Source organism: Rhinopithecus roxellana, chromosome 2 (genome assembly GCF_007565055.1).
Source record: "Rhinopithecus roxellana isolate Shanxi Qingling chromosome 2, ASM756505v1, whole genome shotgun sequence".
NCBI lineage: Eukaryota > Metazoa > Chordata > Mammalia > Primates > Cercopithecidae > Rhinopithecus > Rhinopithecus roxellana.
Window position 1 is genome coordinate 135,626,127 of NC_044550.1, and position 25,679 is coordinate 135,651,805.

At 58.2% G+C, this 25,679-nt stretch overlaps 1 protein-coding gene across 1 annotated transcript in view; it reads right to left on the minus strand.

Annotated features, from left to right (window-relative positions):
* Positions 1-1,856: 1,856 nt before the first annotated feature.
* PDE6B (phosphodiesterase 6B) overlaps positions 1,857-25,679 on the minus strand; it is a 43,872-nt gene continuing 20,049 nt past the window's right edge. Inside the window, 19 exon segments of the mRNA XM_010375309.2 lie at positions 1,857-1,918; positions 2,979-3,132; positions 4,341-4,424; positions 5,630-5,704; positions 6,031-6,094; positions 6,838-6,945; positions 7,187-7,287; positions 7,870-7,957; positions 8,447-8,556; positions 8,820-8,927; positions 10,695-10,841; positions 12,114-12,179; positions 13,008-13,151; positions 13,491-13,640; positions 15,159-15,206; positions 15,445-15,511; positions 16,886-16,950; positions 17,586-17,660; positions 17,748-17,888. Of these exon segments, the coding sequence (XP_010373611.1) occupies positions 1,857-1,918; positions 2,979-3,132; positions 4,341-4,424; positions 5,630-5,704; positions 6,031-6,094; positions 6,838-6,945; positions 7,187-7,287; positions 7,870-7,957; positions 8,447-8,556; positions 8,820-8,927; positions 10,695-10,841; positions 12,114-12,179; positions 13,008-13,151; positions 13,491-13,640; positions 15,159-15,206; positions 15,445-15,511; positions 16,886-16,950; positions 17,586-17,660; positions 17,748-17,888 (1,857 nt within the window).

Consider the following 25,679-nt stretch of genomic DNA (forward strand, 5'->3'; position numbering starts at 1 on the left):
CCTCATGAGGACAGAGCCTGAGTGCTGTTTGAGCTGTGCAGGGAGGTGGTCCTGTGGTGCCTGAGCGACTTCCCTCCCCTGCAGCCTTCCTGGGCTTCTCGCCCCTCCTGGCTGTGAGCTTGCCAACAGCTCTAACCCTTGGCCTGGTGGTTTGCAATGGATAGACTGAAGTTGCTACTTCCCAGTTACATGCCTTGAACAAATCTAGGCTTGGAGTCCCAGTTTGTAAAATGAGTTCATTTGCAAATGTGAGGCCAAAGGGAGAAGCAGCCTACAAGCTTTTCAGGACATTTGGTTAAGGTGAGGTTTGAGTGAGCAAGATGCTTTCACATCCTGTCCTGGCGTCCAGAGGGGCTGCTTGCAGGGTCCTTCAGAACCTCTTAGGAGCCCCTCATCCCAGTCCCAGGCTCTGGATACCAGGGGTCTCTGACCAGTGAGATGAAAATGAAGGCTGGGCGTGGTGGTTCACGCCTGTAATCCCAGCACTTTGGGAGGCTGAGGTGGGCGGCTCACTTGAGGTCAGGAGTTCAAGACCAGTCTGGCCAACATGGCGAAACCCTGTCTTTACTAAAAATACAAAAATTAGCTGGTTGTGGTGATGGGTGCCTGTAATCCCAGCTACTTAGGAGGCTGAGGCAGGAGAATTGCTTGAACCCAGAAGGTGGAGGTTGCATTGAGCCAAGATCATGCCGCTACACTCCAGCCTGGGTGACAGAGTGAGACTGTCTCAGAACAAAAAACCCAGCACCCCCTTCCTGCAGGCCTCTGGCTGTGCTGGGCATGTCTGCTGCTCTCCCACGCCCACCCCAATGACCCCATCTAGTTAAGTGTCAATTGGTGTCGGGAGCAAATGCTTTGGAGCTCCCATCATGAGTTGAACATCCTGAATTTAACATAATTCCCATTTCAACTGGGAAGTCTGTTTCTTTGCCTCTGTCCTTTACTCCAGGCTCACCAATATTTAGTCATGGGGGTGCACAGGCATTGGCATCCAGCCCCGCCCGCCCCTCCTGGTGCCGTCTGGAGCCATCAGAGCCACTGCGTGGTGTTCATTACAGATCATTTCTGCTCAGACCACTGAAGTTGGATGGCCGCTCTACCTGTGGCCTTGACCTGGCAGAATTTTTCTGATGGGTCAAATATAGTGTGGCTTCTGCTATCATTTTACCACAAATAATGGGCAAGTTGTTTTCCATTTATTTTATTCTGAATTTCTGAGCATGTGTGTTTTTCTAAACCAGATGAGAAACGGCCTGTGTGCATCTGTCTACCTGTATACACATATGTACATGTGTGGCTGCAAATGTTCTCGGTGATTTCAGAGTTCATGGATGGACCCTTTTCAAAGACCTCCCAGTGGTAACTATCCAAAAACTATGAGTAATGTAAGCTACAATTTATTCACAGTTGGCTTCAGTTTATAAAAACACGTGTGGTGGCTCATGCCTGTAATCCCAGCACTTCAGGAAGCTGAGGTGGGGTGATCATCTGAGGTCAGGAGTTTGAGACCAGCCTGCCCAATACGGGGAAACCCCGTCTGTACTGAAAATACAAAAATTAGCCACGTGTGGTGGTGGGCGCCTGTAGTCCCAGCTACTCGGGAGGCTGAGGCACGAGAATCGCTTGAACCTGGGAGGTGGAGGTTGCAGTGAGCTGAGATTGTGCCATGGCACTCCAGCCTGGGTGACAAAGCAAGACTCCATCTCAAAAAAAAAAAAAAAAAATTAAAATATTCAAAATGATCTTCAGTCATTTTCTTAGACTACCTAACCTCTGGTAGCAAATGGCCACAGGCAGAACCCACATCCTAGTGGGTGAAGACTGAGGGAGCCATTGGGTCCCCACCGGCCTGGTGCTCACAGGATACAGCAGGTTGAAGACTTGGGTGCTGGGCCGCCATTGCAAATTTCTGTGCCTACTGCAAGGGAAGACGGAAGATGGTGAGTGGGACCACCTGTGCACACCAGCCCTGTTCATTCCCTCCTGCCTGGTGTGACCTCTACCAACCCCTGCGGGAGGAAGGACAGTGCCTGGGCCTGTGACCAGTCCAAGCTGATTAGCCAGGCTGAGCCTTTCTTAGTGCTTTAGCCCCTGTTGACACTGTGCCCTGATTATGCTCATCGTGGCCTTCCACAGCCCTGAAGTCTCCTTGTTTATGTAGTATGGGATAGCAGGAATAGCATGGGGTAGGGGAATAGCATGGGATAATGGGAATAGTGTGGGGTAGTGAAATAGCATGAGATAGGGGAATAGCATGGGATAGTGGGAATAGCATGGGGTAGGGGAATGGCATGGGGCAGTGGGAATAAATAGCGTGGCATAGTGGGAATAGCATGGGGTAGTGGGAATAGCATGAGATGGGGAATAGCATGGGGTAGTGGGAATAATAGCATGAGATGGGGAATAGCATGGGGTAGGGGAATAGCATGGGGTAGTGGGAGTAGCATGGGGTAGTGGCAACAGCATGGGGTAGCTGGGTAGTGGGGGCAGCATGGAATAGTGGGACTAGCATGGGGTAGCGGAAATAGCACGGGATAGTGGGAGCAGCACGGGATAGTGGGAGCAGCATGGGGTAGTGGGAATAGCATGCCAAACCTCAGAGCTAAGGTAGCCCCAATTGCGGGCAAACGGCAAGACCACGATGACTTTGGGATTTGAACTTGGGGGTGTGCTGACTTGTTACAACTTGTTATAAGTCTTTTATAAAGAACGTAACATGTGGTTACTTCTTTAGTGAAAAATGGGGTTCATCAGCTAGGAACAGGAAACTTTTCAGTTCGGGTTTGCTACCGAGATGGAGTCAGCTGCTGCTCTCGCCCGCCGTGGCCCCGCTCCCTGCACCATGGCCCTGTCCACCTCGGGGCTGCTTGAAAGTGGCTCTGCTTTTCTCCATTTTAACTCTGCTCTGCGCCCTGTCTTTTCACTTCGTTTTGGGAGAGTCACCGAGTCCCTGCCCTGCAGGCCACACAGAGCCAGACCTTTCTTGAGCGCCACCCTCTCCTCCTCCTTCTTCTCCTCCTCCAGAGCCTTCATTTTGGCCTCGTACTCATCAGCCAGTGCCTTCCACTCCTTCCTGTTGTTCTGCAGTCGGTCAAACATGGGCAGGATCTCTTCGTGGAAACGGGAGAACTCCTGAGGGGGGTCGAGAAGTCACCACGAGTCCTGTCCTTCCTGCTCTCCGAAAGTAAGATAGCCCTTCCCCAGCTGCTCCCCCTCGTAGGGGAACTGCCTGGCAGGAGGAGGGAGCGCCACGGAGGGGGCACCTTCCCAGCAGAGCCCTATCAAGGGAGAAACCTCCGGGCTTGTGTTGGTGACACTAAAGCCGGGAGCTTTAGGGTGTGAATGCTTAAGATGCAGTGTTGCAGGGAGAGGAACCCAAGAATAAGCAGAACAGCTCAGAGGGTGGGGGCAGGGTGCCGGGCAGGAGTGGTGGGCGCAGGTGGACAGCAGGCCCTGCAGTGCCTTCTCCCGTCCCTCCCCCCCCACACGGCATACATCATGCAACACACCACACGTGTGCACTCGCGCACATCACACATGGAGTGTGGCGGGGTGGGGAAGGCAGTGGGGGGCACCTGCAGTGGGGTCGTGACCTGTGGCCACTTCAGGCCCAAATATCCTCCCTTGTCCCACCTTCTCCCTAGCACTGATGACCCGGGGCAGGGAGTGGGCATGTCCCACTTCAGGACAACTTCATGTGGAACCCATGGCATCCTCCTTGGGGCGTGGATTCCATCACCAGGGAGAGCGGCCGGAGGCAGGTGGCTCTTGTGGGCATCACACAGGGTCCCCACGGTCAGACCCCTGCCCCAGCGTGTCTCCCCCTCACTACCCGCCTTGCATCTTTGGAGACTCAGCTGGCACCGGACTATGGCAGATTGGCAGGGATGGGGCTCCTCCTGCTTTTCCAAACGCCACTGCGGGCAGGCACACCAGCAGACAGGCCAACCCAGCCTCGCCTCGAGGGTTCACAGACATGGAACGAATGAACCCACAGGGCTGCAGCCAGGGCCCCCAAAACACAGTGTGCTGGCTGCGGCGGGGGCCACTGAGGAGGGACTTCTGGGGTGGGCCTGGAGGCCATCGGAGGACATTCTGGGCTGGGAAAGGGCTCAGAGCTTCCAGGGGCGCAGCAGGGTGAGGATGGGCGGGGGCACCTGTCGGGGTACGGACACTGATGTTCCTCCTCGAGAGTGGCATGAAGCCGGCACCGGCATCCCTGCTCCAGTGAGGATGCCCGCTGGGCCCCTGTGTGAGTCCCCACGACTCCAGCCCACGGCCCCTTGCCTGCTCCCAGCCACACTGCCCCAGTCAGCTCGGAACACCTGTGAACCACGAACCTTGTACACGAATGTGCACACGAAGTCGATGAAACCCACTTGGAGCTTGGGGAGCTCGGCCGCCTTGTTCCGGTCCATCATAGGCTGGTGGGAGGAGCAGAGGGCCAGAGAACAGTGACCGAGGAGGCAGCTCCTCAGACCCCGCCCAGCCCCCCTGACCCTGCGACACAGATGTGCTCATGGAGACACAGCCTGGGAAGGAGCCTGCCTGACAGAAACTGGCTCTCGGGAGGGGAAGCTGACACCCTCCCCCTTGGCCAGCTGCTTCACAGCTCCTAGGAACTGTGGGCAGCTCCTTCCCACAGCTGCTGCTGGCTCCAGCCCATGGTCCCCTGAGGGCCGCTCCCTCTTGGCTCTGGGGACCCTTCTTGCAGCTGGGGAGAGGCAGGGAGGGGGATGGCGCTGTACACAGTGCCGAGCCCGGACAAGCTGCACTGCCCAGATACTTGGCTGACCAGGACCTTGCCATGCACTCGCCTGGGGCAGACAGATGTGCTCTGGAGCTGTTTCTAGTGTCAGACCCCAAGTGCCCTGGGCTATCTGTCAGTCCCCTCACAGCCTCCCCATGGAGGGTGAACCACACAGGACTCTAGAGGCCGGGTCCAGGGGATGAACCTGCTGCCTGTCCTTCCCCTGTGGGGCTTTGCTGACCAACCAAGGCCCCCATTCCTGCCGAGGCTGCATCTGGCCTAAGCCTTCTCCACTGCAGGCTCCAGACAGCCCGTCACCACCCACTGGAGCAGGTTTGTGAGAAAGCACAGCTCCCACCTGGTCCACGTGGGGCTGGGGCAGCCCTGCCTCTCCTGTTCCCTGGCACCTACCCTACCTCTCCCATTTGCTGGCGCCTCTCCTGCTGCCAGCAGGTATCCAGACCCCGCTGCTAACCTGAGGACCTTGGCATTGTCCATCATACCACGGCGTGGGCAGGGACACTCCCCATGGGTTCTCTGCCCCCGTACCCTCCCCAGGGCTTTCCTGGGACACGGCTCGAGGCCCCACTGGGGTTCACCTGCAGAGCTGCCTGGACCCAGAGGCTCTTGGTGATGAGCCGGTGGCCCTCGTTCCTTCAGTGCCAACAACGTCACCTCTGCGTAAGCATCGCTCAGGGCACAGCTGCACCCAGATCCGAGCCACCCATACGCATGTCACGTGACCCCACAACCTGAGATGAAGCCCCAGGACCTCAGAACCCCCTGCCTGACCCCAAGCCAGGACCTGAGGCTCCCGAGGACCAACAGGGGTCTCTAACGCTCATTTCAGGAGTGGAAGGTTCCAGAAGCAGCACTCACAATGGGCTGCTGATCCAAGACTGTCCTTTCCAAGTCACCTTGCTCCCAGAACTCTGCAGCCACAAGGAGTGCGACCTGGAGGCACAGGAAGGCAGCTGTCTGTGGAGCTCTGAGCCCATGTGGAGGGGCCTGGGCCTGCCCCGTGAGGCTCTGAGCCTCGGTCTTCTCCTCCCCAGACCCCCAGGGTCCTCACCAAACAGGGTTCTGGTTGGGCACACTGCAGCACCCCCACCCTTGCCACCCTGGCCTGGCCCAGAGGCGGAGGAGGAGGCAGCCCTCAGCGCTCCTTGCAAACAATGGTCTTTCGTCTGCGAGGTTCCCACCGCCCTCCACCTCTCCTGCCGGCAGTCCCCTGTGCTGAGAGGTGCGGACTCTGGGTCTGGAGAGCTCTGTGTCCTAACCTTGCTCTGGACTTCCCAGGGCTTGGTGATGGCAGAGAGATCGCAGGCTGTCATCATCATGGCCCTACAGACACACAAGCCAGCATGAGTGCTGATGGGCATGCGTGCTGATGGGCATGAGTGCTGATGGGCATGAGTGCTGATGGGCATCTGCTGAGGGCAGGTGGTCTATATGTGTTTTCTTTTTTGAGATGGAGTCTTGCTCTGTCACGTAGGCTGGAGTGCAATGGCGCGATCTCAGCTCACTGCAACCTCCACCTCCCAATTCTTGGGCCTCAGCCTCCCGAGTAGCTGGGATTACAGGCGCCCGCCTCCATGCCCGGCTAATTTTTATATTTTTAGTAGAGACGGAGTTTCATCATGTTGGCCAGGCTGGTCTCGAACTCCTGACCTCAGGTGATCTACTCACCTTGGCCTCCCAAAGTACTGGGATTACAGGCCTGAGCCACTGCACCAGACCTGGTTTATATGCATTTTCTTACTGGGTCCCTGGGACCAGGCTGGGGAGGCACTGGTTGTGAATCACCATTTTACAGGGGAAAAAGTGGAAAGTCAAAATGAAGTAAGTTATTGCCAAGGGCTACAGACCAAGGCAGTGCCTGTATGCTCCCCACCTCTGCACCGTCTCCCTGAGAGTTGGGGGGAAATAAGGACGGTGCATTTGTTTCACAGGCCTCTAGGAGCTGCCGCGACCGGCTCTTCCTGCTCCAGAGCGTCTAGGGAGGGCTGCAGGGTTAACCAGCTGATAAGTGGGTCGGGTCCCTGCGGGGGAAGGACAGCCCTCGTGCCCCCTCCGCGCGCGCTCACATGACGATCTCCTTCCGGGTGGTCTCCAGGGACAGGTACTCCACCCAGCTCTTCTTGTCCTCGTAGTTCTTGGACTCATCCACGATCTTCTGAAACATCGCTCTCTTCCTGAACCCAGGAACAAGGGAGGTGCAGGTGGGAGCAAGTGTGGAGACCCCGCCCCAAGCGCCCGTCTGCAGGGAGGAGCGGAGCCGGAGCGAGGCCCCATCGGGGTGTGCGGGGCCGGCGGGCAGGGACAGAATCCGGGGCTGCGTCCCCCGGGCTAAACGGCCGCTGCGCCCCCGTGTCTGCTGGGGGTCCCAGGCTTCCCGCCCGCCCCGCGAGGCGCCCCTCCCGGGACGGCGCGCACTTGAAGTACAGGGCCAGGTCCGTGGCGATGATGGCGATGTCCATCAGGTGGATCACGTGCTCGTGCTGCCGCCGGTTCAGGTTCTGGTAGATGTTCAGGGTCTGCGGAGGTCGTGCCCAGCGCGTCAGGCGCCCTGCGGTCACCTCTCGGGGTGCCCGGGGACCCCGCCCCCTCCGCCCCAGCTGCCTGTGCCCCTCACGCCCTCGGTGGGCGGGACCCCTAAATCCGCCTGCTGCTCAGGGCCCTCCTCAGGGTGCCCTATCCTCCGCCAGCGGCTCCCGCCCGGGGTCGTCAGCTTGGGACGCAGATGGCCTCAGAGGTCACCACCGGGGAGGGCAGGGAGGGGGCCGCTGAGGGTCCAGGTCCTCGGGGGCCACTCAGAGCTCAGCTGCCCCTCATTCCCCCGCTGGTGGGTCCCAGGCCGCTTCCCCCTCGGCTTCCACCCCACCCCACGAGGGGTCCTTTCCAGATGTGGATCGAGCCCCACAAGCGTCTTCCCAGAGCCTCCGATGCACCAGCTCCCAGCCTCCGCCCTGGGCCTTCTCTTTCGCCCTCACCCAGTGCTCACCCACCCACTGCTCACCCTCCGCATCAGAACCCTGCTCCGCAGGATACGGCCCTGCGGTCCTGCGGACGCTGCATCCCCAGCTCCCACAGCAGACACCGAAAATGAGGATACCAACCTCCTCGGAGAGCAGGAACTTCCCGAACTCCAGGTGGTGCCGCTCCAAAATCGAGGAGCCGTGTAGTTTAGCCAAGGGGTTCTGGGACCTGTTACACAGGCGGTGGGGGTGAGGCCCATGGCACCTGCCCTCAGCCCACCCTGTGCTCTGCAGCCCCTCCAGATAAGCCCCACTTTCTTTCTTTTCTTTTTTTTGAGACAGGGTCTGGCTCTGTCACCCAGGCTGGAGTGCAGTGGTGCAGTCATGGCTCAACACAGCCTTGACCTCCTGGGCTTAAGTGATCCTCCCACCTCAGCCTCCTAAGTAGCTGGGACCACAGGCGTGCGCCACCATACACAGCTATGTTTTAAAAAGTTTTGTAGAGGAGAGATCTTGCCATGTTGCCCAGGCTGGTCTCGAACTCCTGGGCTCAAGCAGTCTGCTCGCCTTGGCCTCCCACAGTGCTGGAGTACGGGTGTGGACCACTGCCCCGGCGGTGGACTCCACTTTCTACATAGTCTGCTATGCGGAGCCCGATTCATGCCAAGGGCGTGGAGTTGATGTAGGGCTAGTTCACACGCCCGCCTGCGGTGCCTACTTCATCTGGTACAGGTTGTTGGTGCCACGGTGGTCGATGTCGTGGCACAGGCCAGCTGTCACCATGGCGAAGGCCTCCAGGTCTGTGTAGTAGCTCTTCAGTTTGCCGGTCTGTAGAGACAGGGCCGCCTTGCTCACCGGTCCTGGCTCCAGCAGGGTGGAGAGTGGTGAGGGGCTGGGATGGCAGAGGAGTCGGCCCGGGTGCCCTCCAACCACTGCAGGACTGGGAGGCGGGGTGCGCGGTGTCAGAGGGCGTTGCCCTCCTCCATCCCTCTGCCCTGGGAGGACCCCCATCTCATCCCTCCGGGTGCATGAGCGCTGCCCTTGGTACCAGGAGGGCCCGCACAACCCTGGTCATTCTGGCAGCCACGGACCATGAGCAGCGTGAACATCGTCTGGGCCACGTTGAAGCCATGACGCCAGTTGTGGTAGGTGATTCTCCGGTAGCCTTTGCTGATGGAGAACAGAAACCGCACCAGGACCTAGGGGAGCGGAGAGGACACAGGGCTCGGCGGCCAGTGTGTAAGTCCCACCAGAGTGGTACATGTGGTTGTCTGCATGGTGGAAGCTCTGCTGCGTGCCGTCATCTCCACACACTGTCTCCTGGACTCCCCGACCTTCCCCATCCCTGCATTTCCCCCTGGCCTCCGCTGGCCTTCCTGGGTAGGAAGCTGCCACATTGGCACCTATGGGGTGGAGCCAGGCAGGGCAGGAGCTGAGAACAGCCCCAGCCTTCAGGGGCTGCCCAGCCTCCATCCAACTGCCTGGCCTCAAGCTGGGAGGAGGACCCCTGGGGACACAGCATATTTTAAGATGTCAGTTTTAGGCATGGACATTTGAATGAGCAGAATGTGTGGGCTGCAGGCTGGGATGGGAGAGCCGATGTCTGCAGGGCAAGAGAATGCTGGTCACTGGGAGCTCTTCCTGCAGCCATTGTGATTTTTAGGGTCAGAAAATTATTTGGAAATAGCTTTCATTCTGCACATATTTCTATACATCTTTTCTTGAGTGTTTTCCCTTAGTATTTAGTAAAATTTATTTTGAAAATGCCGGCCTGCTGCACCTGTTCTCAGAGGGGCATGAGAAAAGAGGATTGATTCTCTTCCTTAGGCTGTGGGAAGCCCCCTGAGATGCAATGTTGGAAGCAGGGCAGAGCAGGAGAACCCAGGGAGGGCACGGAGCTGTGGACGAGGGCTGGGAAAGCCATCCCGTCCTTCCCATGGGGTCTCCAAGGAGCGCCACTGTGGCCAAACCTGGAGGGCCACTTTGTGCTCTCTGTTTAGGTGATGGGATGCCTCCCTTTCCTCAGCACCCCACACCAAATCCCCTGTTATTGCCAGATGATGTGCCTAGTGATCAAATTGCTTGGAACTCCCAATAATAAAACTTCAAATCTACCCATTCACCATCCATCTGCTGTCCACCCATCCATTCGCCCATTCATCGACCCATCTATTAATTCATGAATTGACCCACCTACTCATCTATCACTCATCCACCCACTTCTCCATTCATCCATCCATCCATTCACTTATCCAACCATCCAACTACCACTGGCCCACCCGCCCATCCATCCACTTATCCGACCACCCAGCCGCCACTGGCCCACCCGCCCATCCATCCACTTATCCGACCACCCAGCCGCCACTGGCCCTCCCGCCCATCCATCCACTTATCCGACCACCCAGCCGCCACTGGCCCACCCGCCCATCCATCCACTTATCCGACCACCCAGCCGCCACTGGCCCTCCCGCCCATCCATCCACTTATCCGACCACCCAGCCGCCACTGGCCCACCCGCCCATCCATCCATTTATCCGACCACCCAGCCGCCACTGGCCCACCCGCCCATCCATCCATTTATCCGACCACCCAACCGCCACTGGCCCACCTGCCCATCCATTCATTTATTCTTTGTTTCTTTCTGCTTACCTGTTTGCCTGCCTTCCTTCCTTCCTTCCTTCCTTCCTTCCTTCCTTCCTTCCTGACCTCCCTCCTTCCTTCCTGCTTTCCACCTACCCAGCCACCCATCAATCCAGCCATCCAATTATTTGTTTTATGCTTACTTCCTGTATGCATTTTACCTGTTCTGTGATGAACATGTCTGCCCTCTAAACTTCCTGTGGGATCTGGAACCCCCAATCCCATCTCCCTCACCTTCTGGGGAACATGAGGCCCTGCCCACATCCCCATCCCCACATCCTGGGCGCCCTCAGGGACCTGACTATGCGCCCTGCAGTGTCTCCCACCTCCTGGGGGATCTGGAACTTTCGCACCACGCCCAGCTCGTAGTACATCTGGATGCCACATTTGACCAGGTCCAGTTCAGTGCACTCCAGGTCAGAGAAGTGGAATTCGTAGATGTCAAATGTGGTGGGTCCTGGCAGCTCCTCCTTCTGTGGGAGGGATTGTGGGCTGAGGAAGTTGGCTTGCCACAGCTCCCACTTACTTCTCATCCTTTCTTCCCTCGGGATCCCCTGTCAAGCCTCAGACACCCCAGGCATCTATGAGGAGACGTGTCATTCCGGTGCTCCAGCCTGTATCCCAGGCTGCTCACAAGCCCCCGTGACTCAGCCTCACTCTCCCCTCTTCTACCCTGCGGCCCAACAGTGAAGAACTTGCCCAGTTGGGTGGACAGGGTGATGTTGTTGAAATAAGAAAACACAAAGGCGTGCACATGAAAAGAAACACACACACACACGGATACAGACACACACGTGACACAGGCACACCTGGACACACGGCCACTCCCGTGAATACAAAGGCACTAGTGTGGACACACAGGCACACACAGAAGCACCCAGGCACACCCACAGACACGCAGGCACACACGTGCAGACTCACACATGTAGGCTCACACACAGCCATGAGGTAACACACATAACAGCGGACTCACTGGCACATTCCCAAGCTCGGCCCAAGGCCTCCTCACAAGGCGCACAGCCCGGGGAGATTCTGGGTGAATTGCACAGACAGACACAGGATGATGGGGACACCATGTAATCACCACACTGATCCAGCAATGGTCTCTGGGAGACACACACAAGCATGTGTCTCTATATACCCATATGCACATACATGCGCACACAATACACACCCACCTGTGCACACACGAGCACACACACATAAACACCCATGTGTGTACACACGTGCACACACCCCCACATATATACACGTGTATACTCATACGCATGCACACTACATACCCACATGTGCACACACATGCACACAGACACCTCCGTGTGTGCACACATGCAGATGCACATACACTGGGTGTTGCAGGCACCTAGGCACTCAACAGCAGAGATGACATAGACAGGCACTTAGTCCAAGTCAGGCCCACTAAACATCTGGTGAAGACTAAACATCTGGCAAAGCACAGAGGAGACAGGAAGACATGAAGATACACTCAGGAGTGCAGACATCAAACCCACATTCTGGTCTTGCAAACACACTCAGAGACACACTGGCTGAGACTGAAAGCCAGGCTTAGGTAGACACACGTACACTGAGGTGCTTAGATACACAAGTATACACACACACAGCACCAACATCCCCGATGTCACTGTGTGTGCAAAGCACCCTCGGGTCCCGGAGAATGGAGAGCTCTTCCTCCCAGCCTCACACGTGGCCGGCCTCCACGGGAGGGATGGGAGCGAGGTTCTTACCAGGATTTCGCCCAGCTCGTCCTCATCGCAGTCAGCAGGCTCCTTCCCCAGGCGTGCTCTGGTTGGCTAGCACAGAGACACAGATGCGTCACAAGAAGGAGCCTCGCGTGTGGGACAGGGTGACTGCAGTGCGACCACCCCGTGTGAGCTGGAGGAAGGTGCTGCCAAGAGTCATGCTTTCTCCTTGGGAAGGCCCTGGCAGCCTCTGATCTGGAGACAAACGACCGTGGGCACGGCCTGCTCACTTTCCCACCTGTCCTGTCTCTTGGGCACTGCTTTACAGTCCTCAGGGATAATGATGGGACTCTCTCATGATGACCAGGAGGGCTCTGGCCACACAAGGCCCCTGGCTGGGGAGATTGAGCACAGGGAAGGGGTACCGGGGCTATGCAGACAGAGAGATCTCAGGGGGCATGCCAGGGCTGTCCTCGGCTCTGGCCCCAGGGCCGTGCCCCTGCCACACAGAGAGAGCTGTGACCCCTGGGTAGCCTGGCCCCACTGCACAGAGGGAACCATGACCCCTGGGCGACCTGCCTCCACTGCACACCTGTGACCTCTGGGTGACCTGGCCCCACTGTGACCCCTGAGTGACCTGGCCCCACTGTGACCCCTGAGTGACCTGGCCCCCCACTGCACAGAGGGAGCCATGACCCCTGGGCGACCTGCCCCTGCCACACATCTGTGACCCCTGGTGACCTGTTCCCGCTGCACAGCCGTGACCCCTGGGTGACCCCTGGACGACCTGCCCCTGCCGCACAGCCATGACCCCTGGGCGACCCCTGGATGGACCCCTGGATGACCTGCTCCCACTGCAAAGCTGTGACCCCTGGGACCTGCCCCCGCCACACAGACATGACCCCTGGGTGACCCCTGGACGACCTGCCCCCGCCGCACCAGGATGAGTTGGATCTCGTCCCTGTCACACTTCACGTGGTAAAGGACCATGTCCTGTGCGATGTCCTTGCGGTTCTCCAGCTTGTTCATCTTGTCGTGGGTGTCGGTGTTCATCACTGACCAGCCCAGGAACTGTGTCAGGGACTGGAGGGGGTGGCAGTGTCACTGGCGCTCAGTGCTCCTGGCGCGCCCCCTCCCGTGTGCCCGTGTGCCGGGCCCCGTGGCTCGGCAGGCAGGTCCTGGGGCTGCCACCGTGGTGTCGCAGTGCTTCCGTGCGGGGTCTCCCGGGTGCTCTGCAGAGTCCCCTGCCCCCGGGGGGGCCCTTTGTCATCCTCTCCCTGGCCGCACGCTGCACCACACGTACACAACACGCACACAAGCACGCACACACAGCTGAATGCGTGGCGGGGAGGCCCCCACACGGCACAGGCCCTACCCCTGGCAGGGCATCCCCGGCGGAACCGCGTCTGCCCAGGTGCTGACCTCCATGAGAACCTCGTCATGTTCGTCAAACGGCTTCCCGTCTTTCCTGTTGTAAAACGTGGCGACCCCCACGATCTCCTCCTTCTTGTTGACAATGGGCATGGACAGCACATTCTTGATGAGCCACCCGGAGTCATCCAGGGCCCCTTCCTGCGGGAGCAGTGGCCAGAGCTGAGCTCCGCCCTGAGGCTGGCCCTGACCCAGTGTGGCGGGGGAGAGTGACCTCACGTCTTCTCCCCTAGAGCCGTGACAACTGGACTCTCATTCCTGCCTCTGCTCTCTGCATTTCCTCTCTCCCTCTCTCCCTCTTTGCATTTGGAGTTTATGTCCATGGTTTTTGTGTCATGATATTTTCCCACTGGAGGAGGTGGAGGCCGTTCTCCCACCAGGGGTGGTTTCACGGATGTGTGTGTGGGGGCTGCGGTCACGGCCTCACGGGTGCGTGTGGGGGCTGCGGTCACGGCCTCACGGGTGCGTGTGGGGCTGGAGTCCCGAGGACCCGCTCTCCGTCCCGTGTGTGGCTGAGTGCTCTGCTGTCACCCTCTTAAAGTTCTTCATAATTAATCACTAATCAAGGGGCCTCATGTTTTCATTTGCCCTGGACCCTGGGAATGATGTGGTTGCTCCTGTCTCCCATCCCACAGGTCCTGGGCTGGGCCAGTGAAATATGGACGGTGGGCTGGTTCCCAGAGGAGGCCCCCAGGGACAAAGTGTGTTTGGACCAGCCGGGTTGGCCCTCCACCTTCCCCCGGAGTAAGCCTGCCCTGCCCATGCAGCACCAGATGAACGTGCGTGGAGCAGACTCAAACCCTTGTCCAGCCGAGCCCAGTCTGGCCCAGTGAACCCAGCGAGTCCAGCTAAGATCAGCTCAGCCCCACTGAGCCTCAGCCGACCTCCAGACCAGTGAGCATGAAATACAGGCTTCTGGCCAGCTGCTGGGACTTCGAACTTGTTTCTTTTTTGTTTTTTTGAGACAGAATCTTGCTCTGTCACCCAGGCTGGAGTGCAGTGGCGTGATCTCAGCTCACTGCCACCTCCACCTCCCGGGTTCAAGCGATTCCTCCTGCCTCAGTCTCCCGAGTAGCTGAGATCACACCCAGCTAATTCTAATTCTTTTTTTTTTTTTTTTTTTTTTTTGAGACGGAGTCTCACTGTGTCGCCCAGGCTGGAGTGCAGTGGCCGGATCTCAGCTCCCTGCAAGCTCTGCCTCCCGGGTTCACGCCATTCTCCTGCCTCAGCCTCCTGTGTAGCTGGGACCACAGGCGCCCGCCACCTCGCCCAGCTAATTTTTTTTCTTGTATTTTTAGTAGAGATGGGTTTCACCGTGTTAGCCAGGATGGTCTCGATCTCCTGACCTCGTGATCCGCCCGTCTCGGCCTCCCAAAGTGCTGGGATTACAGGTGTGAGCCACCGTGCCCAGCCTCTAATTCTTTTTTGTATTTTTAGTAGAGACAGGGTTTCACCATGTTGGCCAGGTTGGTCTTGAACCCTTAACCTCAGGTGATCCACCTGCCGCGGCCTCCCAAAGTGCTGGAATAACAGGCGTGAGCCACCACACTGGCTGAGGTTGTTTCTTAAGTGGCAAAAACTAATTCACTTCATCATTGCTGAATCAAAATCTCTTCTTTTGTAAGCAAGTATAATTTCTACCAAGGCATGGACAGATACCTGAAATTTGAACATTTCATCAGCGGAAGCATTCATGATGTTACAAATCTGAAAAAGGATCAGAAAAACGATTTCATCCAAAGCAGCTGAGGGTCTATCATGATCTAAAATGGCCTCTGTGGCCCTGAGGTGAGCTTCTAAGTAGGCAAAGCAGAGCAGCTGGGGGCTCGCTAAGGCACACGGAGGCTGGCCAGGGACCTGGGACGTGGCAGAGACAAGGACAAGCACACATCATTGCACCCAGCGAGGGTAAGGCTGTGGGGGCTCCAGACAGCACGGGACTCACAAAGCCGCTTTCCGCCACGTAGCTTGGAAGGCCGCTGGCCAGGGCCCAGTGATCGGCTGGGGGTGTGCTGCGGGCAGAGAGCAGGGGTCAGATGGGCCAGGTCGGACTGGATGTGTGCGTGCAGGGGACACATAGACTGGACGTGTGTGTGCTGGGGTGAGAGGGGCCGGGCTGGACTGGACGTGTGTGTGCAGGGGTCAGGTGGGCCAGGCCTGGGTTGGACGTGTGTGTGTGCAGGGGTGAAAGGGGCCGGGCCAGGATGGACGTGTGTGTGCAGGGGTGAGAGGGGCTGGGCTGGGCAGGACGTGTGTGTGTAGGGGTCAGAGAGGCAGGGCTGGGCTGGACATGTGTGTGCAGGGGTGAGAGGCACCAGGCCGTGCTGGACATGTGTGTGCAGGGGTGAGAGGGGCCGGGCTGGGCTAGACGTGTGTGTGCAGAGGTGAGAGGCACCAGGCTGGGCTGCACGTGTGTGTGTAGGGGTCAGAAGTGCAGGGCTGGCCTGGATGTAGGTGTGCAGGGGTGAGAGGGGCCAGGCTGGGCTGGACATATGTGTGCAGGGGTCAGAGGGACCGGGCTGGGCTGGACGTGTATGTGCAGGAGTCAGATGGACTGGGCATGTGTGCAGGGGTCTGAGGGTCTCTGGCGCAGTATGCCGTCCTCAGCATTTACTCTGTTCTCTGAGCTCCAGGGGGCTGAGGAGGCGAGGAGGCCAGGGTGTGGGTTGGAGGACGGCTGTGCTTCCTTATTCCTCCTCCCCATGCTGCCATGCTGGGGCCCCTCCCTCTTGGAACCCTTCCCTCTCTGGAGGCCGTGTGGCTTCAGCCTGTCTTCTAGGACTCAGCGTTGGTGCCTGCCCTGCCACCCTGACCCTGACTTGTGCTCAAGCCTGGCACCTGGATCCTGCTTCCTGCTTGAGGTCTGGGGATGGGGTCCCGATAGGCTTGTGGGATCACAGGGCCACTGGGACATGCAGCTGTCCCTCCCTTGGCTGAAGTTCTGCCCTGACCTCCGGACTGGACTTCCCTCCTCTTCCAGCCCCACAGGGCCAAGACTCGGCCTCCCGGCTGGAGGTTCCACTGTCTGGGTTGGGCTGGTGGAGACAGGGTCAGGTCCTGGGGCCTTCATGCTAAATTGGTGCTGACGAGGCCACCTGGACAGCTTGCCTGGTCACTGGACGTCCACTCTGGATGTCCACAGTGACTCAGGCTCCTCCGCTGCCCACGTCCTCCTCACCATCTCCCAGAACAGTGAGTTGGCTTCTGTCTTACCCCCCACTCCACTATGCCCCACAGGCACACAGAGCACCACAGGTGGAGCCGGACCAGGCCAGCGCTGCTGACCACACCATGGGAGGCCCTGGGAGGATGGCCCTGGAGGCTGAGCCCAGGTCTGAGGGGTGGTCCCTCCCCCGGGGATGCTTCTGGCAAAACTCGGCACTTACGGAATGACCTTGATGTCCTCCTTGCCGTGCAGGATGTAGTCGATCACTTTGTAGAAGACGATTTCCTGAAAAACAAAAGACCCTGGTCGGTGGGTTGCCTGGCCAAGCTCCAAGGGGCTCCCACACGCACACACACAGCCACACACAGCCACACACATGCACACACATGCACACCCCCACACATGTAACCGTGCATGTGTACACACATGAACAGATGTCTCCGCTGTGCACACGAATACGGGCGCACTCACAGCCACGTCCACACACAAGCAGACTGTCACCGATACTCATGGGACACGCATCACAAGCCGTGGTTTAGATCTGTCTTCCCAGTCTGTGTCCCACACAATCCCACGCACAAGCTGGGCCCGTACTCTCACACACACGCACATGCATCCTACACGTGCACAGGAGGTCCCACGCAGGGAGATGGGGCAGCAGGAGTCCCCGCAACCAGAGCCGACGTGGGCCTTCACAGCCAGCCTGGCGGCCCTCATTCGGGGACCAGCCCTGGACACCCCATCCCTGGAGTGCAGCAGTAGGGGAGCCTGGTGGAGACGACAGACAGGCACCCGGGAGCCCACCCGCCAGTTCCCACCTCCCCAAACCCCACCCCTATCCCTCCCGCTCCTGCCCTGAAGTTGGAGCCAGGGAAACAGAGGCATGTGGACGGGCCCTGGGCCCCTCCCCTAAGACTCACCCGGCCATCCGGTGTGCGTGGGCCCGAGTACGGCTGGGACTCTCCCATCAGCACAGGCCACACGTCAAAAAATTCCTGGGCAGAGAAGAGGTGAGGGTGGGGCAGTCAGCGCGGGACCTGGGCCAGGCCAGGTAGGGGGTCCCTGAGCCGCCAAAGCCTCACCTTCTCCTTGGTCATGTCCAGGAGGCCCACGGAGTAGCGCTCGCAGTTGAGGTAGGCCCGCACCGTGTAGAAGGCCTTGTGGAACTGCCTCTCGATGTCCGTCAGCTCCTCAAACACCTTGTTGGCCGACCACAGCAGCACCTGCAGGGAGGGGCACACCTGTGGGCCTGCGGCCACCCCACCCTCACACCTGTCTGACCACAGCAGCACAGGGTCAACTCAAGCCTGACACATAGGTGCGCTCCCACATCTGACCACCTGCCCAGCCATGGAGCCCGGCACAGACCCTGACTGGGGGCTCCATGGCCAGGTTTCATCTGAGCGTGTGGCACCCACACACGCGGGGCCTGGGAACTGGCTGGCGGTGAGGCCTCCAGGCTGCCGTCATGTCCCTGATCACTCACGCGTGGACAAGCGGAAAGTGGAATCTGCTGCTTTGACCTTCAGAGGCAAACATCCCCTGATCACTCACAAGTGGATGAGTGGAAAGTGGAATCCGCCGCTTGGACCTACAGAGGCAGACATCCGACCAGCCCTTCTTCCTCTCGGCTGCTGCAGAACCGCCTGTGGCGAGCTGGGCTTTGAGAACATCAGGCTGTGGTTTCTGGACGTGGGGCCTCCTGTGGCTTCCGCTAAGCATCTGAGAGTGAAGCGTTGCTGATGCACTCCACGAGGTCCTGGCCAGACCCCGCGCAGGACGTCCCACCGCACGGGTCCCTGGCTGCTGGGTTAGCGCTGCTGCCAGGCTCAGACTCACCCCAGGGCCCTCCTGGGTCCACCTTTCTCTGCCTCCTTGGTCAAGGTCCAGACCCAGGCCCCTCCAGGCCCCGCCTTCTCACACTCGCGGCGGCCGCTGGGTCTTCTACTGCGTGGTGCCAGCTCCCTCTCCTCCGCTGCGGCATCCTAGCCCGGCTCTCTCCCCGCCAGGCCCTCTGAAGTTCTATCCCCTGGCACTCAGCTCATGGTGGGAACAGGACTAGGCTCTCCTGTTGCCAAGGGCAGTGAGACGTTCGTAGCTTTATTTCCCAATACATTGATTTTAATGATTTTAGTTTATCTTCGGTGGAATAATTGTGTGTATTTATGGGGTTTATGTGTTACAGGGTTTGGTGTGATGTTCTGATCTATGTATTTGTTGCAGAAAGATTCAATTAAGCTACTCAACATATCCATCACCTCACCAACTTATTTTTTTGTGGTGAGAACATTGCAAATCGATTTTCTAGCAATTTGGTATACGACACAGTCATCCCTCGGTATCCTCAGGGAAACTAGTTCTAGGATGCCGCTCTGATATCAAAATCTGAGGATGCTCAAGTCCCAGATATGAAATGGCCTAGAGTCTGCACAGAGGTTGCACACACACCTTAAACCATCTCCGATGACTCAGCACCCAGTGCAATGCAATGCCATGAAAACGGCTGTTCTACTGTATTGTTTTACATTCTTATTGTTATTTTAATTTAAAACTTTTCCCACATAATAAATCCTCGGAAGCAAACTGCACTTACCGAGCACCCTGTGTACCGTGGTTAATGGCGGCGGTGGCCGCCAAGCAGCGCGGCTGACCTTGAAGCCCATAGCTCCAGCTAATGAACTCTTTGCACCCTTTGACCAATGTCTCTGCTTTCTCTATCTCTCTTCCTGCCCCGGCCTCCTGCAACCCCGTTTCCACTCTCTGTTTCCATGAATTCAGGGTTTTTGGATCCCACACATGAGTGAGATCCTAGCTTCTTTCAGCCAACGGCATCCTCCAGGTCCATGCACGTCACTGTTCTTCCCTGGTGGCGTCCTCAGTGCCAGCTCTGCTGTTTCCAGAGCCCCTCCCTCCCTCCCTCCCTGCTGAGGCCCGGCCCCCCAGCAGTCCCCAAGCACTAGCCTCTCTCCACACAGTGTCCAACACCTTTTTCTCCCTGAAGCCTTTCCTGAGCCATGTTTCTCCAGTGACCCTGACTCTTGCCTTCCAATCTCTGCTCCGTCTGCAGCCTACACTGACTCCTGCCTCACTGATTGGTGTGGACCCTCCTCAGTGGCCTCCGCACTCTCCTGCCCTGGCCACAGTCATGGTCCCGGAGCCTCCCTGGCTGCAGTCACCGTCATTGAGCCTCCCTGGCTGCAGTCCTGGTCATGGAACTGCTGCTGATGCCACCCTCAGCAGAAGCTCCCAGGCTTCCCAGCCCTTATCTGAGTATGTCCCGCCCTCCGTGTCCCTGCACTGGTCGGAGCTTTGGCCCCGTGCACATGTGCAGAAGTCAGTTTAGTCACTGGAGTTAGTGGGTCCAGAACAGGACTTAGGAAAACAGCAGGTGCAAATGGCGACCGCTAGGTTGCTCTTTATAGCCCTGGGGCCTGCTGAATGGAGACTTCATAGCCCTGGGACCTGCTGAATGGAGATGGCTCTTCATAGCCCCAGGGCCTGCGGCTCAGGAGACAGGTTGGGCTGTAAATGGAGAACCCGCTCTTCAAAATCCCAGGGCCTGCAGCTTGGAGACACGTTCAGCTGTAGACATGTGGAATTGCCAGGTGCATTCTCCTCACGTGCCTGGTTCACCCAGAGCTGCAGGTGGAGGCCTGGTCCCACCCCCTGCGCCCTATGCATCCCTCGCACGCTCAGTCTCTCTCCTGTGGACCTCAGCGTCTTCGCTCGGGCTCTGGCCTCTGCCTCCAGGCCCTCATCCTGGGCCCTCCTCCTCCCAAGGCTTGGCCTCAAGTCCTTTCCAGGAGGCCCTCCCTGAGGACCCACTAACCCCCCGGGGCCCCCACTCCCCATTCAGTGTGACCTCACAGGGGGTCCCGCCTCACGAGGCCCCCTTGGCTGCAGCCTGTGTGAGGTTGGGAGTGCAGGTGCTGGTGCCCGTGCGGGCCTTGCGTCCACGCTGTCAGTGGCGCTACTGCCCAACACAGACCTCCGGGCTCTGTGTGATTGCAGCCAGTGGCCCCTAGGAGGCCTGTCTCCACATGTGTGCCACAGGGAGGGCGGCTCACTCCCACCCCCACCCTGCACGTCCCTCCGCCCACTGCAGGGTGAGCACCTCAGCCCTCATTTCCCCAACACACAGCGATGAGGACACTATGTTCCGCCAGCCCTGTGACCTCCAGAAGGCCAGCTCACTCCTGGACCTCAGTGTCCCCACGTGTAAAACAGGAAGAGTGACATTCTGTACTCAGGGTACAGGGAGGGTTGCAGGCAGTAATGCCTGTCACACTTTCGAAGGGTGCCTGACTGTGGGAGCCCCTTGTGTGTGGCTGTGTGAGCTGCTTGTGCGACCACCACACAGATACTCTGCTGGGGACCAAGCTCAGGCCGGACATTGGGCACAGCCGCAGCTCGCTCTGCTGGAGCTCAGGGGAGGGCTGGGCTTCACATCTAATTTTTGGAGTCATCTAAGGACATCGGAAAAAGGGTTTAGCCCTCCCCCCACAGTGTGGATGGCTGGTTGAACGTCCTCAGCCCCTGCCCTGCCTGTGACAGCCCCACTGCTGTTGACATTGGAGCCTCAGTGAGGGCAAGCACTGAGTCCAAGGTGGTCTGAGCCCAGCAGCCCCACCCTGAGGCCTCTGCCTTTCCTCCTTGTTTTTACTTTTAATTTTCCGGTTAAGGCCGGGCGCAGTGGCTCAAGCCTGTAATCCCAGCACTTTGGGAGGCCGAGACAGGTGGATCACGAGGTCAGGAGATCGAGACCATCCTGGCTAACACAGTGAAACCCCGTCTCTACTCAAAAAATACAAAAAACTAGCCGGGTGAGGTGGCAGGTGCCTGTAGTCCCAGCTACTCAGGAGGCTGAGGCAGGAGAATGGTGTAAACCTGGGAGGCGGAGCTTGCAGTGAGCTGAGATCCGGCCACTGCACTCCAGCCTGGGTGACAGAGCGAGACTCCGTCTCAAAAAAAAAAAAAATTTTTCCGGTTAAAAGCCTGCTGGTGCACACAGCAATTGACTGAAGTGTAGGCATCTTCAGCGTGCAGTGGGCGAATTTTCGCTGCCAGCTCAGGCTCAGGGCATTCCTCTGTGCCTCCGTCAACACCCCTGCCCTCGGAATGGCTCTTCCAACCTTTGAAACTGCATCTACGCAGCCTCCTGAAGCCAGCCTTCTTGCCTCCACAGCCTCCAGACGCCGGCCCTCTCTCCCATGTGTGGGTGCCGGAACTGTTTCTGTCCTGACTGCTGGGAGTCTTGGTGCCTGGGTGGTTCTGGGCTGGGAGACCCCCTCCACTCTGTTCCCTTGGTGCCCTGACCCCACCCTTGGGCCTTCCTGGGCCCTCTCTGCCCACACAGGTGGCCCAGGCATCTTCCTGGGCAGCGTCCCCCGATTCTAACTCCAGATCAAAGGGAAGCCCTGAGGCCTCTGAAGGAGGCCATTGACTGCGAGCAGAAAGCAGGTTGAGGCTTCGCACCTGGGGTCTGCCTGTCCCGGGCAGTGGCCCAGGAGGCCGGAGACCCAGCAGTGTTGAGCTCCCAGCCTTTCAAGAGATGTAGAAACCCCAATTCTTACATGAAATGTCTCGACTTAAAAATGTCGGGAACTTGTGAAGTCAAACATCCAGTGCTGGGCGGGACCCATCCCCTTTCCAAGGTGTGGCTCGAGGCCTGCCCTGGAGTCTTCCGGACTCATCCCCTCCTTGGGGAGTGGGGGCCTCTCCTGCCCTAAGCCTGTGCCCAGCATCCTGCGGGGGTCCCTCTTGCCCCTAGCCTGTGCCCAGCATCCCATGGGGGTCCCTCCTGCCCCGAGCCTCTGCCCAGCGTCCTGTGGAGCCCCTCCTGCCCCGAGCCTGTGCCCAGCATCCCAGCACCCCCGTACCACCTGCTGCATCCACAAGGCCCCGTGGATGGTTCGAGTGACCTGGGCTTCTGGGCTGCACGGAAGCTGTGGTTGTGCCCCTCCTGCATTGACTGGGGTTGGGTTTAATGCTCCAGGGTAAAACCAGGGTGACAGTGGTGGCCGCCCGGTGTACTTGGAAGTGAGGGACCCACTGACACGACGGGGGCAGAAGGCGCAGACACGCGTGTGGCCCTGGAAGGGGAGCTGCTCACTCTCAAGGCCCTCTCATTACGTATGGGAAGGAGGGGCCAGGAGGTCCTAAGGGGCCAAGGAAGATGGGATCCTCACTGGCTGCCCACCCTGCGGAGAAGGGCCAGCGTCTCCCCTGACGCCTGAGCCCGGGGCCATGGCCGTGGTGGGAGGAAGCGCCCAGGCCTACGTGGTCCCAACCCCAGGCCTTTGTGGGCCCACCAGCGAACAGTCTTCCCAGGCTGCGGTCAGCATGAGAGACCCCAGCGAGCGCCTGGGGAATCTGAGAATGGCACTCCTGGACTTTCAAAGCAGCAGCAGGTGCCCCCAACGTCCCTTGGAAGCCTGGTGGCTAGGATGGGCTTTGTCCCTACTGAAACCGCAGCCCCAGGAGCCTTGTTTCTGGAGACGTTTCCCTGCCGGGCCCAGGGCCTTGACACCGCCAGATCTACTGTGTGTCCTGGCATCAGGGCCGAGGGCTTCATCTCACTCACGGTGAGATTCTGAGCTGGTTGTTGAATCCTCAGGAATTCTGAGAGCCAGTTTTAAACATAGCCATTTTTACAATTCAATCATGTAACCTATAAACTAGAAAGTTATATTAAGAAAGTTATATATTGGCCGGGCGCGGTGGCTCAAGCCTGTAATCCCAGCACTTTGGGAGGCTGAGACGGGTGGATCACGAGGTCATGAGATCGAGACCATCCTGGCTAACACTGTGAAACCCTGTCTCTACTAAAAAAAAAATACAAAAAAAACTAGCTGGGCAAGGTGGCAGGCGCCTGTAGTCCCAGCTACTCAGGAGGCTGAGGCAGGAGAATGGCGTGAACCTGGGAGGCGGAGCTTGCAGTGAGCTGAGATCCGGCCACTGCACTCCAGCCTGGGTGACAGAGCGAGACTCCGTCTCAAAGGAAAAAAAAAAAAAAAAAAAAAGAAAGTTATATTAAAAGAAAAGGTGATAGACATCCAGGCTCACCCACCCTGCCCCCACTGTGGGTCACTGTTGCCTGTGCTCGGGGCTTCGCTACAGCAGACGGGTTGCTGTGCTAGGGTGTCTCTCCCCACAGCTCCATCTAGCGCATCATGGCGGGGCCCTAAGTCATGAAGTTGGTCAGCTCAACAGGCTCCCGCCACTGCTGGGTGTGCACAGACCATGCCCGCCCCTCCTGGCTGCCTCTCACTTCTGAATGGCTCTGCTTGCTCACAGGATGCAAGAGTCAGACCTGCTGAGACGGAAGACTCCCCCGCTCCTCCCACGCCTGACCTGAGTCGGGGCACGTCCTCTGCCCTTGCAGGGAGCCATCGGGTCCTGACTCATGGCCGGCATGGAGGTGGGAGCCGCAGCCCTGCAACCACAGGCCCTTCATGCAGCTTTGCTGCAGCTCAGATGGCTGGGCCGTGGGAATTGCTCCACTAAGCCCAATTGGCGGCTGTCCTGACAGGTCAGACAGAAACCTGAACTCTGCAGGGCCTAACCCATGGCTTCCCTGCGGCCTCTACTGGCTCTGATGGGAGTGTCTGAGAGGCTTTTCAGAAAGGGAGTGGCAGGGGCCTCCAGTCCGGAGGGTGCCTGGGACAGAAGGTAGTTCCTGATTGTCCAGGTGACGGCCCTAGACAGAGGGAGGGGTGAATGCCTGGAGGCTGCTTTAATCCCAGTGACCAGCTTTCCTTCCACAGCTCAAGAGGCAGACGAAGTGCAGGCATTGGGTGGACCTTGGGGGCTAATCTTTGCTCATCACAAACTTTTATTTTCAAAAAGAGCGGTGAGGCAGGCCTGTGCCTCCTGCACGTCAGGATGCCTAAAAATGCCGTTCGGAGGGGAAGGCCCAGAAACAGCTTTTCCTAGGATTGGGCAACGTCTGGTGCAAAATCAAAAGTCTCGCATGGAGACACAAGGTCACGTGTTAGAACCTTGAGCTGGTCTCCACACGCCTGCAGGCTGAGAGGCTAGAAACAAAGGGTTTCCTAGGTGTTGGCAATTCACTTATTGCCTAGTTTAGAGCTGGGGTGACCAGACAACAGAATGGGCAAACACGCCTGACTCTTGGATCTTCCTTCCTTCCTTCCTTCCTTGATGCAGTTTTGCTCTTGTTGCCCAGGCTAGAGTGCAGTGGCATGATCTCGGCTCACTGCGACCTCTGCCTCCTGGGTTCAAGCAATTTTCCTGCCTCAGCGTCCTGAGTAGCTGGTGTTACAGGCACACACCACCATGCCCAGCTAATTTTTTGTATGTTTTAGTAGAGACGCGATTTCACCATTTTGGCCAGGCTGGTCTGGAACTCCTGACCTCAGGTGTTCTGCCCTCCTTAGCCTCCCAAAGTGCTGGGATTACAGGCATAGCCATCATACCTGGCCAGAGCCATACTTTTAAAACTGAGGTCTGTTGCTGGGTGGTCCCTGCTGTGGACCAGATTGTGTGCCCCTCCCCCCATGCATCTGTGAAGCCCTCACCCCAGATGCGAGGGTGAGTGGAGGTAGGGCCCTGGGGGATGATTAGGGTTAGGTGAGGTCACGAGTGTGGGGCCCCCACGAGAGGATTGGTGCCCTTATGGGATGAGGACACAGCAAGCCAGGGAGAGAGCCCTCGCCAGAAACAGAACTGGTCAGCACCTTCATCTGGAACTTCGCCTCCTCCAGAAGTGTCAGAAGCGAATGCCTGCTGTCTAAGGCGCTTGGTGTGTGGTATTTTGTTATGGCAGCTCAAGCTAACATGGGAGCAAAAGCAAACCACAAGCAAGGGCGTGGAAGCTGCCGGTACCCTCAGCTGCAGCCAGTGTTTGATACAGCCCAGCTCGGGGCCAGATGGACCCCAAACCCCACACTCAAGGCTGATTTGCCCCAGTCCCTGCTTTGGCCAAAAATTACAAGTCACGCTAAAAGGTGAGAAAAAGCAACAGTCCAAAAAGACAAAGCAAGCCTCAGAAC